This window comes from Leptonychotes weddellii, chromosome 15 (genome assembly GCF_054177405.1).
Source record: "Leptonychotes weddellii isolate Sample4059 chromosome 15, ASM5417740v2, whole genome shotgun sequence".
NCBI classification, from domain to species: Eukaryota; Metazoa; Chordata; class Mammalia; order Carnivora; family Phocidae; genus Leptonychotes; species Leptonychotes weddellii.
In genome coordinates, this window is record NC_138383.1 from 12,350,839 (window position 1) to 12,364,733 (window position 13,895).

Genomic DNA, 13,895 nt, shown 5'->3' on the forward strand with positions numbered 1-13,895 from the left:
TTTTGCTATCACTTCTCTCCCTAGATAACCTGCCTCGTTTCATTCTCTGAATCATGGCCTACACCTCTCTCTGAACCCCAGATTCATACATCCAACTCCTTACCTGCTGTTTTCACTTGTAAGTCTCAATGGCACCTCAAACTGATTGTGTCTCAAGTAGAACTCTTGATTCTCTCCCCTGCTCCCCACCATGCCAATCAGGGTCAGTAGACAAAGCTGGATATCCTGAGGTCAGACTTCTTTTGCCCCCCTCTAGTGCATCAAGTCCAACAGAAAATCAGTCTGTCACCAAAATACATCTATCCTTGCTCTTTATCCACTGTCATCTCTCCAGCCCAAGCCACCATTACCTTTGGTCTGGATGATTGCGATCATTTACCGACTCCCTGCTTCCCATCTTGCTCTCTTACCCCCCATTCTCCACAGAACGGCTAGAGCAAACATTTAAAAACATAAATGACGTAAAGTAACGTGGTCTCTTAAACTGGATTCTAGAACAGAAAAAGGACTTTAGTGGGAAAATCTGGTGAAATCTGAACCAGGTCCGCAGTTTTGAGAAATGTAACAGGGTCATCGTTAGGGGATGACAACGCTAGGGGAAGCTGGATAAAAGGTACATGCGAACTCTCTGTACTATCTTTGCAAATTTAGTGTAAATTTAAGATTATTCCAAACCAAAAAGTTTATTTCAAAACCCCATAAATATCGTGTTTTGCCTTTGTTTAAAATCCTTGCATAACTTCCCACTGTACTAAAATCCAAACTCTTTGCCATGGGCTCATAGGTCTTACATCATCTGGCTTCCAATACTTTTTTTCTTAACGTTTGTTTATTTAAGTAATCCCAGTGTAGGGCTCGAACTCACGACCCTGAGATCAAGAGTCACAAGGTCTTCCTACTGAGCCAACCAGGCGCCCCTGATACTTAAAAGAAAAAAAAAAAACCCACAAAACTCATTTCCTACCAGTTAATGCTCTGGCCACTGGTTTTCTGGAATGTGCCAGGCCATGTCAGATCCTGAGGCCTTGGCCTTTATTGTCCCTACATTAGCTTGCTAGGGCGGCCATAACAAAATACCAGAGATTGAGTGGCTTAAACAACCTAATCCTATTTTCTCACAGTTCTGGAGGCTCAAAGTCCACCATCAAAGCGTCGGCAGGTTTAGTTTCTTTGAGACATCTCCCTTCAGACTGCAGGTGGCCATCTTTTTGCTGTGTTTCTCATGCAGTCTTCTCATATGGTCTTTCCTCTGGGCTCATGCGCCCTGAGTTTTGTGTGTCCAACTTTTCTCTTCTTTAAGGCCAACAGGTTGGATTAAGGCCCATCCCAATGGCCTCATTTAACTTAATCACCTCCTCAAAGCCTGATCTCCAAACACAGTGATATTCTGAGGTACTTCAACATAGGGATTCTGGGAGGACACAACTCAGCCCCTAACAATCTCCTGTCCTGGACAACCCTGCAGATGGTTGGATTCTTCCATGCTCACATCTCACCTGGACCTATCACCTCTTCTGAGAGGCATTTCCTGACCACTTGGCTTCAAACCGAGTACCCCCTCCACCCTATTTCTTGCCTGCTTTGCATTGACTACAGCTGGAATTGTTTACTTGCTTATTATCCACTTTTCCCCACTCCAGGAGTAGCAGAGGCTTTGTCTGCCTTATTGCTGCATCCTCACGGCTTCTTATAATGCTTGGCCCATTAGCACTCAACATCTGTTGAACAAGAAACGGCTTATTGGCAATTCAGACAAAAGCAGAGTCTCGTTAGGAGATCATCAATACAGTTAATTCCCGGGTATGACCGTGACAGAAGAAGCACCTAGTATTTTCATGGCACTTTACAGTTTATGAAGTGTTTCCAGGTAAATGAACCTGTCTGGATCCTCCACGCTGTGATGCAAGCATTATTTACTCTATTTTCTTGATAAAGAAACCATTGCCTAAGGTCACGGCGCAGCGGAGACCTCAATACTGATCTTTCTGTTTCACAAAGAACAACTTTGTGTTCTTTGATTACAACTAGAAACTAAATAGATCCACATACCACTTTTAGGGAGCCTCCAAGGAGAGCTCTGGGAAGGACCAGACTCACACTTCCAGGAACTAAGCTGGACATTCTTTCCATCTGCTCAGAGGAGTTTTGTTGCTGAGGAATAATGGCCAAACAAGAATAAATACGGCGCCCTAAGGCCCTTTTATTGTGTGTGTGTGGGGGGAGGGGGTGGGTAGGTGGTGCTGGTGGTTATATAAACATGCTTTTTGTAAACTATTCTGTTTCCAGGGATATGAAGCAGTGAAGAAATTGGGAGTACCTGATTTCCTGTCTTCACAGTTGGTTTTATTTTTTATTTTTTTAAAGATTTTATTTATTTATTTGACAGAGAGAGACACAGCGAGAGAGGGAACACAGCAGAGGGAATGGGAGAGGGAGAAGCAGGCTTCCCGCGGAGCAGGGAGCCCGATGTGGGGCTCGATCCCAGGACCCTGGGATCATGACCTGAGCCGAAGGCAGACGCTTAACGACTGAGCCACCCAGACACCCCCATAGTTGGTTTTAAATAGCACTTAATATTTCCTTTTAAAACCTGTACTTCTCCGCCTTGACCCCCCCCTAAGATTCACCTGGGAGAGCTTTATAAATCCTAGTGCTTGGACCCCCAGCCCCGACCAATGAAATCAGAGCCCCAGGGGATGGGACAGTGGCATCAGGGAGTGCTAAAGCTTCCCAGGTGACTTTAATATGTAGCCTCCATTGAGAATCACTGGTCTAGATCCCCAAATTGGGGGGGGGGTTGGATCTCCCCTCCATTAACTAGAGGATGGACTTTCTAAAACTGCAGACACTCGCAGTTGGAGAATTTGGCATTCCTAGAGGCACAGTGTTCTATCCTTCCTGTGTGCTGGCTGGTTGAGACCAGTCTGCACCCAGGACCAATTAAATCAGAATCCCAGAGGGTGGAACTCAGCCAGGAGCTGTTGTTAAAATTTCTCAGGTAAGTCCAATGTGCAGCCAAGGTTGAGAGCCACTGCATTAAATGGTGCTGCCTTTGTTTGGAAGAGGAAATAAAGGTGAGTCTGCTCCCCATTAACCCCACAGAGCCACAGTAACCCGGCAGTAGCTGCCACACGTGTGTAAAGCACTTTCTCTCCCAGATCTAGATTTATGGCCTCAGACAAACAACAGAACCCTACCTTGGCATGGTGCCATCCTCCCCAGCACTAATTAAAACCTAAATAATTCTCATTATTATGCGCATAAAATAAATGGGCTTCAATTTAAGACAACTTTCCCACTGTGTCCTGGTTAATGTAATCACAACTTACAGGTTTTCACTATCATAAATATGAGTTTTATTTTAACAAGGAGAAGATATTTATAGCCAGTCATCCCACTGCTATTTTTTTTTTTTAACTAAATATGGGGTCATGTAAAAAAATTACTTGTATGGTGATGGATAACGGGATAACAAAAGTACTCTATTCAGGGTGCCTGGTTGGCTCAGTTGGTTAAGCGACTGCCTTCGGCTCAGGTCATGATCCTGGAGTCCAGGGATCGAGTCCCGCGTCGGGCTCCCTGCTCAGCAGGGAGTCTGCTTCTCCCTCTGACCCTCTCATGTGCTGTCTCTCTCACTCTCTCTCTCTCAAATAAATAAATAAAATCTTTAAAAAAAAATGTACTCTATTCAATCACTAATCAATATGATTATCACTAGCGTCTTTCAATTTAATTACTGCTTCTTATCGTCTGACATCAATTTCATTACGTGTCTGGCAGGTAGAGGAGGAAACAGGGTGCAGATAACGGTATGAAGGATGCTAGCTGAATGATAAGACTATATACCCAGAAAATGCAAAGAAATAAACTGAGTTTATTAAATAATTTGGCAAAGCAATGAGACCGGAGAAATACCCATTACTGCACTACATTTTCTAGCAACTCTGCCTCCCACCAACAATTCCGTACTCCTCCCTGGACAGAAAAAGAGCATGGCAGCACACGACATCTGCTTGAGGCTCTAGTTTTGAACCCCTGGACAAAGTTATCTTTTAATAATGAAAGTAAGTATTATTACATAAATATATATTTGCCATGTTCTGATTTTGAAGCAGTAACAAGTGTGAATGAAAACCAATGAAGTCTTCCTTTTCCGCCTCCCTGGGACCAACCTCGAAGCAGCTGGGTGACCCAACAGCTGCTGTTGAATATGGAAATCGGAGGAAGGTGAATTGGCCAAGAAGTTTGATCAGGCCAGGGCTGGTCTGTCTGGTCCTGTGGCCTCCGAAGCAAGACCTGGGGATCTCTGGAGTGCAGCCAGGCAGAGGCTGGGATGGGAACCTGGACAAACTGGGCGCCAGGACAGAGAGATGTGGTGCAGGCCCCACGGGTGGTCTCAGAGTCAGCAAGCTGGGGAGAAGGAGGCAATACAGGGGGCCAGGGCTCACATTTCTCCCAGAGGAAGCAAACTGTGTTGACAAGGACCACCTACAAGCACCCAAGTGCTCAGCGCTTCTCTTATGGGCCAGACTAAATCTCAGAGAGCATGGACAGAGGATGTGGATGGAGGATGCTGATGCCAACCATGGATCCTGACTTTCAGGTGGCTAACCTGGGATTTTAAGATCCTACCAGAGTAGTAAAAAGAACTTAGTGGGCGCCTGGGTGGCTCAGTTGGTTAAGCGACTGCCTTCGGCTCAGGTCATGATCCTGGAGTCCCTGGATCGAGTCCTGCATCGGGCTCCCTGCTCGGCGGGGAGTCTGCTTCTCCCTCTGACCCTCCCCCCTCTCATGTGCTCTCTCTCATTCTCTCTCTCTCAAATAAATAAATAAAATCTTAAAAAAAAAAAAATAAAAATAAAGAACTTAGCACCCGCCACAAAGGGATATGGGATAATAAAATGACAACCATGTACATTTTTTTTGACTAGTTGAATTGAGCAGAGAGAATAAACCAGAAGATCACGCTGGTCCTATCAACCTATAAGGATCATGATGAGCCTGCACATCCCTTCACACCTCTACAAATGGGGCAGGTTTTACCTACTCATGAGGACAGAACCACAGGGAAAAAGAGAAAGCAAGGGAATGTGTTTATAAAGACTGAGACATTCGAAAACATTCCCCACGCCATGTTTTCAGATTGGGCTGGCTAACGCAGTTCAGGTGCGTCTGCTCTGTATCAGCCTTTCCCTGATGGTCCTCAGCTACATCAAAAAGTCAAAACAGTCAAGCCCATTTCAATATCAAGTGTCCGGCAATTGTTTAAAGAAGTACACTTAAGTATGGAATACAGTGCAGCCATTTAAAAATCATACAGGGAAGGATACCTCATGACATGTTAAAAACAGCATACTGTGTGATTCAGTTTTGGGAGAACTGGCTAAAAAATAAATTTATGGTGATCTGCCCCATGAACATGAAGTGCTATCAGCAGTAATCTTGGAATTATAGAAAAACTACTGGTTTTTCTTTTCTTTTTTGGGGGGGAGGGGTGCCTCTTTTGCATTTCCCAGGTTTTTTGTTTTGTTTTGTTTTTTTTAAAGATTTTATTTATTTATTTGACAGAGAGAGACACAGTGAGAGAGGGAACACAAGCAGGGGGAGTGGAGGAGGGAGAAGCAGGCTTCCCGCGGAGCAGGGAGCCCGATGCGGGGCTCGATCCCAGGACCCTGGGATCATGACCTGAGCCGAAGGCAGACGCTTAACGACTGAGCCACCCAGGCGCCCCGCATTTCCCAAGTTTTAATAACCATGTATTAGTTTCCCAATCAGAGAAGTCATTATTTTACAAAGGTTCAAGTTTAAAGACAATGTAACATTATTTTAGACGTTGAGGTTTTGGTGTACTTGGCCACCAAAGGACGTCTTATTTCAGGCTGCTGACAAGGATATGGTCCTAAACTTTTCCCTTGAGGTTACCAACCACTAAGGGATGCTAACCATTGGGGATCCTGAGAGTACCCCAGCCAGTTGGATTCTTCTCTCCCCTGAAAAGTTCAGGAATTCTGGAGAAGGCATTCGGCTGGGACGGCTGGTGACATCTATTGATTGGGTCAAATTCTGAGATCTGGTGGGTGCTGTTCTGATTTGAGTCTCTCCAACCAGGGGTTAGCAAACTTTTTTCAGGTAGTAAATAGTTTAGGCTTTATGGGCCATATGAGCTCTGTTGCAAGTATACAACTCTGCTGTTGTAGCAGGAAAGCAGCCTTGATAATACCCAAATGAGTGTGACTGTGTTCCAGGAAAACTTGATTTACAAAAAAAGTAGTCTGCCGACCCCTGATAACCTCCAGGTTTCTTAACTTAGTTCAAGAAGATGAAGTGACCAGGTAAGAGCCACGTCAGTCCCTGCAAATATAGTAATATCCCCTTATCCGCATTTCACTTTCCATGGATTCAGTTACGTGTGGTCAACTGTGGCCTGGAAGTAGATGAACCTCCTTCTGACCTGTCATCAAAGGGTCAGTAGCAGCCTAATGGTAGGACACTATGCCTACACCATTCACCACACTTCATCTCATCACGTAGGCATGTTATCATCTTACATCATCACAAGAAGGGCGACTAAAGTACAGTAAGATATTTTGAGAGAGTGAGAGAGATCCTATTCATATAATTTTTACTACAAAATATTGTTCTAATTGATCATTGTTGCTCTTAATCCCTTACTTGTGCCTAATTTATAAGTTAAACTTTATAATAGGTATGGATATATAAGAAGAAACAGGTGTATATGCGGTTTGGTATTATCTGTGGTTTCAGGCATCCAGTGGGGGTCCTGGAATGTGTCCCCCACACAGAAGGGGGGGACTATCGTGGAGAGGTCATGACTGAACGCCGCTTTTTAAGGTCTTTCCAACTCTGAGGGCTTAGCAGTGTCAACTCTGCGCTGAAGGGAGGGAAGCCCATTATCATGCTTATGTTTTTATTATGTTGGTTCTTCCTCCAGCTAAGCTATGAGTACCTGAAGTTTGAGAAAGGAGTCTGCATTTTTCATACCTGCATGCAACTCATACATACTCATACTCAAAAGAGAAGGTGCTTGATATGCCCTTGCTGAATACTGCATGAAGGAATGAGTGTCCTCCCACACCAAGCTGCTGTGAAACAGAGCTCTTGAGTGATGCCCCTTGGGAACCCCTCTAGCTCTGTCCAGGCAGACTCCACTTTGAAAAGGACAACCTGTGTTCCCCCACAAATATACCTGTGGCTTCCAGAAGAATCTGTTCCTGCCATAGACAGGAACTTCCTTTTTTTTTTTTTTTTTAAAGATTTTATTTATTTATTTATCAGAGAGAGAGCACAAGCAGGGGGCGTGGCAGGCAGAGGGAGAAGCAGGCTCCCCACCAAGCAAGGAGCCCGATGCGGGACTGGATCCCAGGACCCTGGGATCAAGACCTGAGCCGAAGGGGTCACCTTGTCAGGAAACGCTCTCTTGACCATTTTGACACAATCTTAATATTCATCTTTCTCCACAAAAGCAAAACATGTAAATGAAGTAGAAATTAATAGGTGAAGCTCTGCAGCTTCTAGATCCAGGCTCTTCCTTCAGTGGGTCCCAATGGAACCCAGAGTCCAATCTTAGGGTGAGGCTCTTGACAGGGCAAAACATCCACTCCCAAAGTGAAAGGCAACTCAAAATGACACTGCCCCAACAGAAAGAGGCTGGGGGAAAAGCCAGGTCAGAAGATGGATTCTCAGCAATACTAATAAAGTATGGGGCTGATCTACAAAGACTCGGCTTGTCCCATAAGGTTAGTAATTTGCAGGAGGGGTACACTGATTTTAACATGGGATATATGTGTATTAGTGTATATATGTGAACATAATCATAGTCTAAAAAATCTATACAGTATGCACACATATATATTTGGTAGTATTCATTTTTTTTTTTTTTTAAGATTTTATTTATTTGAGAGAGAAAGAAAGCACGGGGAGGGGGAGGGACAGAAGGAGAAGCAGACTCCCCACCGAGCAGGGAGCCCAACATGGAGCTCAATCCCAGGACCCTGGGATCACGACTTGAGCCAAACGCAGACGCTCAACCGATTGAGCCACCCAGGCATCCCTGTACTCATTTTTCTAAGTAAATGTTAATAGTCACTGAGAAGATGTACGCTCAATCCAGTGATCTGAAAGTAAATCCTGGAACTCAAGGTCCCCCCCATCCCCCTCAAACGCCAATGACAATCATTCTAGGTCACCGAGATTTCTGCACAGAAGTCCATGGAAAGGACATAAAGATGGGAAGAAAGGCTAGACAACAAAGAAATTCCAGGGAGAAATCCCAGGGAAATGGTCCCAGAAAGCAAATGCTAGAGCTTCTCCAAGGTCCCAGGCACAGTCGTGACTCTCAGAGCCCAGGGGGTGAGGGCACAGTCCGGAATGGGGGGAGGGGGGGGCGCCCTACTCACGCGGTCGTTGCTTCCTTTGTTGTCCTCATACTTGGTTTCTATATGAATGGAGAATTTCGGCAGAAAGGAACACTATGGGAAAAAAGTAAAGTTTCATTAGCATACCATTTTTCCTCTCTTCACATTCGCTGTATAGCCTCTGGATGGTATACATGACCATCAGGCTGAGAGCACTCCTCCCGGTACTAGGTCAATATCCAAATTCAGACAGAAAGCCACCTTTGGCAACATGAACGCACTTGCAACCAGAAGTCAGGCCAGAGTGAATGACCAAGCAATGGAAGGCATGTTGTCCATTTCTAAAAGGAGTATGTTCTGCGAGTCCTACGACAGGCTTTGGAAAAGCAAACCCTGAAACAGGCAGTTCCAGTTCTGGGGTGCGCTTACCTTTGCAGGAGAAACTGTCACTGCTGGATACTTGGGGACCCAGCCTTAACCCTGATATAAATATTCATAGAAAGCTAGGGAGGTGGTATACAGTAGGAGAACTTTTAAGATAACAAATGATTGACGTCAGACACACCTGGGTTTTGGTTTTGAGTTTATCACTTGACGGTGTGACTTGGGTCAAGTCATTTAACTTTGCTGAACCCCGGCAGCATGACAGGGTGACGTTTTGAGGGTTAAATGAAATCATGTGTAAAACACGTAAGTGCTGGGCACAGGGGAAGCGTTGAACAAATGAGAGCAATCAGCACGGGGTTGCGGCCGAGCTCAATATAAAGGGCAGCCCCTCTTTTTGGCAGCATGGGGGAGAGAAACCCCAAAAGCACACTGCCCTACTGTCCCAGTCTCAGTGAGTCACAGTCTGTGTATTAAGTAGATTTCAAGGGTGAATGTAGTTTGAGAAGAGGATTTTGATGGATGTTGATGTCACCTCCCTCCTGCTGGCACTGAGCTGGGCATTAACTTTCCCGGCCACAAGAGATGGGACAAAAGACTAATGGGTAAAATGACCCAGGAACTCCACTGGGAGCTGCAGGTGTCAGAGAAACTAGCTGATACGCTCACAATCCTGAGTCTGGCTCCTTTATTTATTTATCCAACGCACATGGAGCACGTACTCTATATACCAGGCACTGGTCTGAGCGCGTTCAAGTTCTCATTCATTTATTCCTCGTAAACATACCACGAAGTAGGTACTATCGTTATCATCCCTGCTTTAAAGATGAGGAAACGGGAGATGCATGGAGGCGGCGTGTTCTCTCTGCCGTGAGCTTTCTCGCTAGCTGAATTCAACTGGGTGAACTAGGAGTGGCCGAGTCAGATCCACATCCACATCCAAACAAAGAAAAGATGATCCAGCGTCTAACCAGCACGTGGGGGAGCAGCAACCCAGTGACGAGCAACCGAAACAAAAGGAGGCACCACGTGGGAGTCAAGATATTCTACCTGATCAAGGGAAGGAAGTTGAAGGAGAACCTGTGGCTCAAGGACAGGACCTGGAAGCTGATCTCCAGGAGCTGCCTTAGGCAAAGGCGGGAGGTATAACTGAAGATGACCCTGATGTCAAGGGGCCAAGTCTACCCTTTTTAGAACCCATTAAAATGCCAGAAGCAGGTGAAGGACTACTCCAGATTTAAACAAGGACAAGCTGAAACATGCAAACTACTCTTATTTGGGGTACTTCACTGTTGAAATTCTCTAAATAAAGTTTTACAGATGTTCCACAAAGAAAAAATAAATAAATAAAGATGAGGAAACGGAGACACAGAGAGGTTGAGTAAATGGCCCATGATCACACAGCTCGTAAACAGTAAGTATCCGGATTACAAGGCCGGTGGCCTGGTCCCAGGGTCCACGCTCTTCATCACTATCCCACTGGTTCTCAAAGTGGGGTCTCCAAACCTGCAGCAGCAGTAGCATCCTAGAACAGGTTAGAAATGCAAATTCTTGGACCCAACCCTGTACGCACTGAATCAGAAGCTCTAGGGAAGGGGCTCAGGCATCTGTGTGTGTGTGTGTGTTTTAAAGATTTATTTATCTATTAGAGAGAGAGAGAGAGAATGAGGGAGGAGAGGCAGAGAGAGAGAATCCTCAAGCAGACTCTCTGCTGAGCACGGAGCCCAACGTGGGGCTCCATTCCAGGACCCTGAGATCATGACCTGAGCCGAAATCAAGAGTTGATGCTTAACTGACTGGGCCACCCAGGCGCCCTCCCAGGCATCTGTGTTTAACAAGCCTTCCAGGGGATGTAGATGCAGGCTTTCATTGGAAAACCACCTCACTATACCCCACACATGGGAAGAAAACAGGGTGCACTACCTAAAATTCAGGAGTTCACAATACCTCACCCCATGTGCTTCATCCCTCCCATTCCAGGATCCCCTTTCAGCACAGCTGAGAACCCTAGCAGCATGTGTACAAGAAGGCAGGGGCCTTGGACGTGCCATTGATAATTCCGACATCACATGGCTGTGTGCATTCGGCATTCATCTGTCTTAATCCAAGTGAAACAAGCAAGCTGAACCGTGACTAAGGAAACACAGAAACAATCAATCCCAGTAATTGTCTTTACGGAGAATGAAGCTCTGCGATTATTTATTAACACCTTCTTTGCTGTCTCCTCTCAAAACTCACTCCATAGCTGCTGCCCTCATGCATGCTGTCCCGGGGAGTTCCAAGGAGGGGCTGCTCATCATGAATCGAGACCCTGGAGGAATTGGAGCAGCTCAGAGCCCCATGGCAGAGCTCTTGACATGGGAACTTGGGGAGATGCACCTGCCGAGACCCTTTTAAAAATATCAAGCCTTCCGGCAAGCTGATGGGTCCTTTTTAACCCATAATTCATAGGAGGATCAATGCAGTGCGTGCAGAGTGCCAGATGGCAGGAGAACAGAGTCGTCCTGGGCGGGGAGCTGGGTCTGGGTGTGTCAGAGTGGAACGTTCAGCGAGGAGTTTTTATCGGTTGAACCCCTAAACCACTTAACTAAGGTCAAATAAATGAATTTTAGCATTTGGGTATTAAACCCAAATATGAAATGCAAAACTCTTATGCAAATTAGCAGATGCTGTTATTTCCTGAGTCAAGGACTTAGGTTATTTTCATATCAGAATGGTAACCCTGCCAGAGGCTGGGAGTGCACCTGGTTTGGCCAGGCAGTGGGGGAGGGGGGGAAACCCCTATGGGAAAGGTCACCTCTAGGCTGGTCAGGGTCTTCTCCTGTAGCAGGGGTTTGGGACTGATCATCACCTTGGGATATCCGATGGCTTGTTTTCGGAGCCCTGGAGGTGTGGTGTCTCAAGTTAAAATCAGGAGTACCTCTGGCCTGGAGCATTTTCAGAGCTGTCACTAAAATCTTTCTGGCTAGAAGTCCATCTTGAGATCAGGTTCTGCTCACCCCACACAGGTGAGCTGCCCTAAAAACCCAACCCACTAATCCTAGTAGAGCCTTAGCAGTTAAGCGAGGTTTTTCCTTCTTCCTGGCTGGCTTCTGAGGTTATCCTAAATCCCTTCCCTTCTCTAGACCCCCTGGGCTTCCCTCTTCCTCCCCTGCAGTGGATAATTTTGACTCATAGTTTAATAAGACCATGTGATAGAAACACCCAGAACGTCCCTCTCCTCCACTGCAGATCTGCTCATTTCTTTATGCTGCTTCTTATTCTTTGTGAATCAGAGAAAGATGCTGCTTTCCGCATTCCCGTGGAAAATAATGTAACAAGAACTGAGACACAGGGGGCAGCAGACCAGGGCTCAAATCTGAGAGGTATGGACTTGAGCAAATTATTTTGGCTTTCCCAGCCTCCGTTTCCCCACAGCAGAATGGGGACCACCTTTCTCTACTCTATAGGAGTGTTGAGAAGATCCATGAGATCATCCGGGTAAACCCTAGCACAGTGCCTGGCACCGAGCAGATGCACAACAAAAAATATTTGTAAGTCTCTTCTCTGGAAACTTGTTTCATTGATTATTTGCATTTTCTCCTGGCTTCCTTCCTGCAGCCTAAAAAAATATCATGAAAAGTGTCATATTCCTAAAAAACAAGTATCAAGTTCCCTCAGTGAAGTTCTTTCCTTCATCTACAATCAATCCCATTTCTCCTTGTATCCACAGTGTAACCCAGTTGGCTCAGTGGGTTAAGCATCTGCCTTGGGCTCAGGTCATGATCCCGGGGTCCTGGGATCGAGCCCCACATCAGGCTCCTTGCTCAGCGGGGTGCCTGTTTCTCCCTCTCCCACTCGCCCCCCCTGCTTGTGCTCTCTCTCTCGCTATCTCTCACTGTCAAATAAATAAATAAAATCTTTAAAAAAAAAAGAAAAAAAAGAGTAGCCCATGCTTGCTGTCTGCATTTTTCCACCTCTCGCTCTTCTCGACCAGAGCAATAGGGTATGGAAATGGCTGAGTGTCAGGGAATTTTCAAATCAGCATTGCTTCCCTGTGCACACCCTGACGAACTCTCTACACTGTTCAGTATGAGCCAAGAATTCTGCCTTCCTGAAATGGAGTTCCTTCTCTGCCTTCCTTTCCTTCCTCCACACCTTCAATGGAGGGGTCGCCTGGGTTCTGCCTTCCGCCCTATTTTTTTGCTCTGAACCCTCTCCCCCTTGGTGAATTCAGCTGCCCCTCACTTTTCTGTGACCATTTTCAAGCTGACATCTCTAACCCCGCCTGCTCTTCTCACGTGTCCAGCTGCCCACCGGTCACCCCCAACAAGAGTCCTACAGGCATCCAAACCGAAAGGTCCATACTGAGTTCAAATGTTCTCCTGCCCCGTACGAGTGTCCGAGGGCTGCCGTAACAAATTGCTATGAGCGATGTGGCTTAACACCCTCCGTTCTGGAGGCCAGAAGTCTAAAATCAAGGTGTTGACTATGTTGTGCTCCCTCTGAAGGCTCCAGGGAGAACCCTTCCCTGCCTCTGCCAGCTTCTGGTGGCCCCAGGTGTTCCTCGGTTTGTGGGTGCATCCCTCTAAGCTTTTCCTGTGTCTTCATATCACCTTCTTTTCCCTGGGTGTCCTCTTTTTATAAGACACCAGTTACTGGATTTAGGCCCACCCTATACCTAGTGTGATTTCATCTCGCATCTCAAGGTCCGTAATTACTTACAGCTGCAAAGACCCTCTTTCCGGGCGCCTGGGTGGCTCAGTTGGTTAAGCGACTGCCTTCGGCTCAGGTCATGATCCTGGAGTCCCGGGATCGAGTCCCGCATCGGGCTCCCTGCTCGGCAGGGAGTCTGCTTCTCCCTCTGCCCCTCCCCCCTCTCATGTGCTCTCTCTCATTCTCTCTCTCAAATAAATAAATAAATAAAATCTTTAAAAAAAAAAAAAAAAGACCCTCTTTCCAAAAAGGTCACATTCTGAAGTTCCGGTGGACATGAATTTTGAGGGGACACTATTCAACCCACTACCCTCACCCATCACATCCAATGAATGCCCACATCCTGCTGGCTCAGCTTCCCTCCTTAAAGGTAAGACCTAGAGTCTTCATATCTGACCCTAACTTTCTTTATGGCTCTGCCCTATATTCCTCCCACAGTCA

At 46.1% G+C, this 13,895-nt stretch overlaps 1 protein-coding gene across 1 annotated transcript in view; it reads right to left on the reverse strand.

Moving 5' to 3' along the window:
- PITPNC1 (phosphatidylinositol transfer protein cytoplasmic 1) overlaps nucleotides 1-13,895 on the reverse strand; it is a 195,009-nt gene that overhangs the window by 33,385 nt on the left and 147,729 nt on the right. Inside the window, exon 5 of the mRNA XM_081804672.1 lies at nucleotides 8,418-8,489. Within this exon, the coding sequence (XP_081660798.1) occupies nucleotides 8,418-8,489 (72 nt within the window). The remainder of the gene's footprint in view (nucleotides 1-8,417; nucleotides 8,490-13,895) is intronic.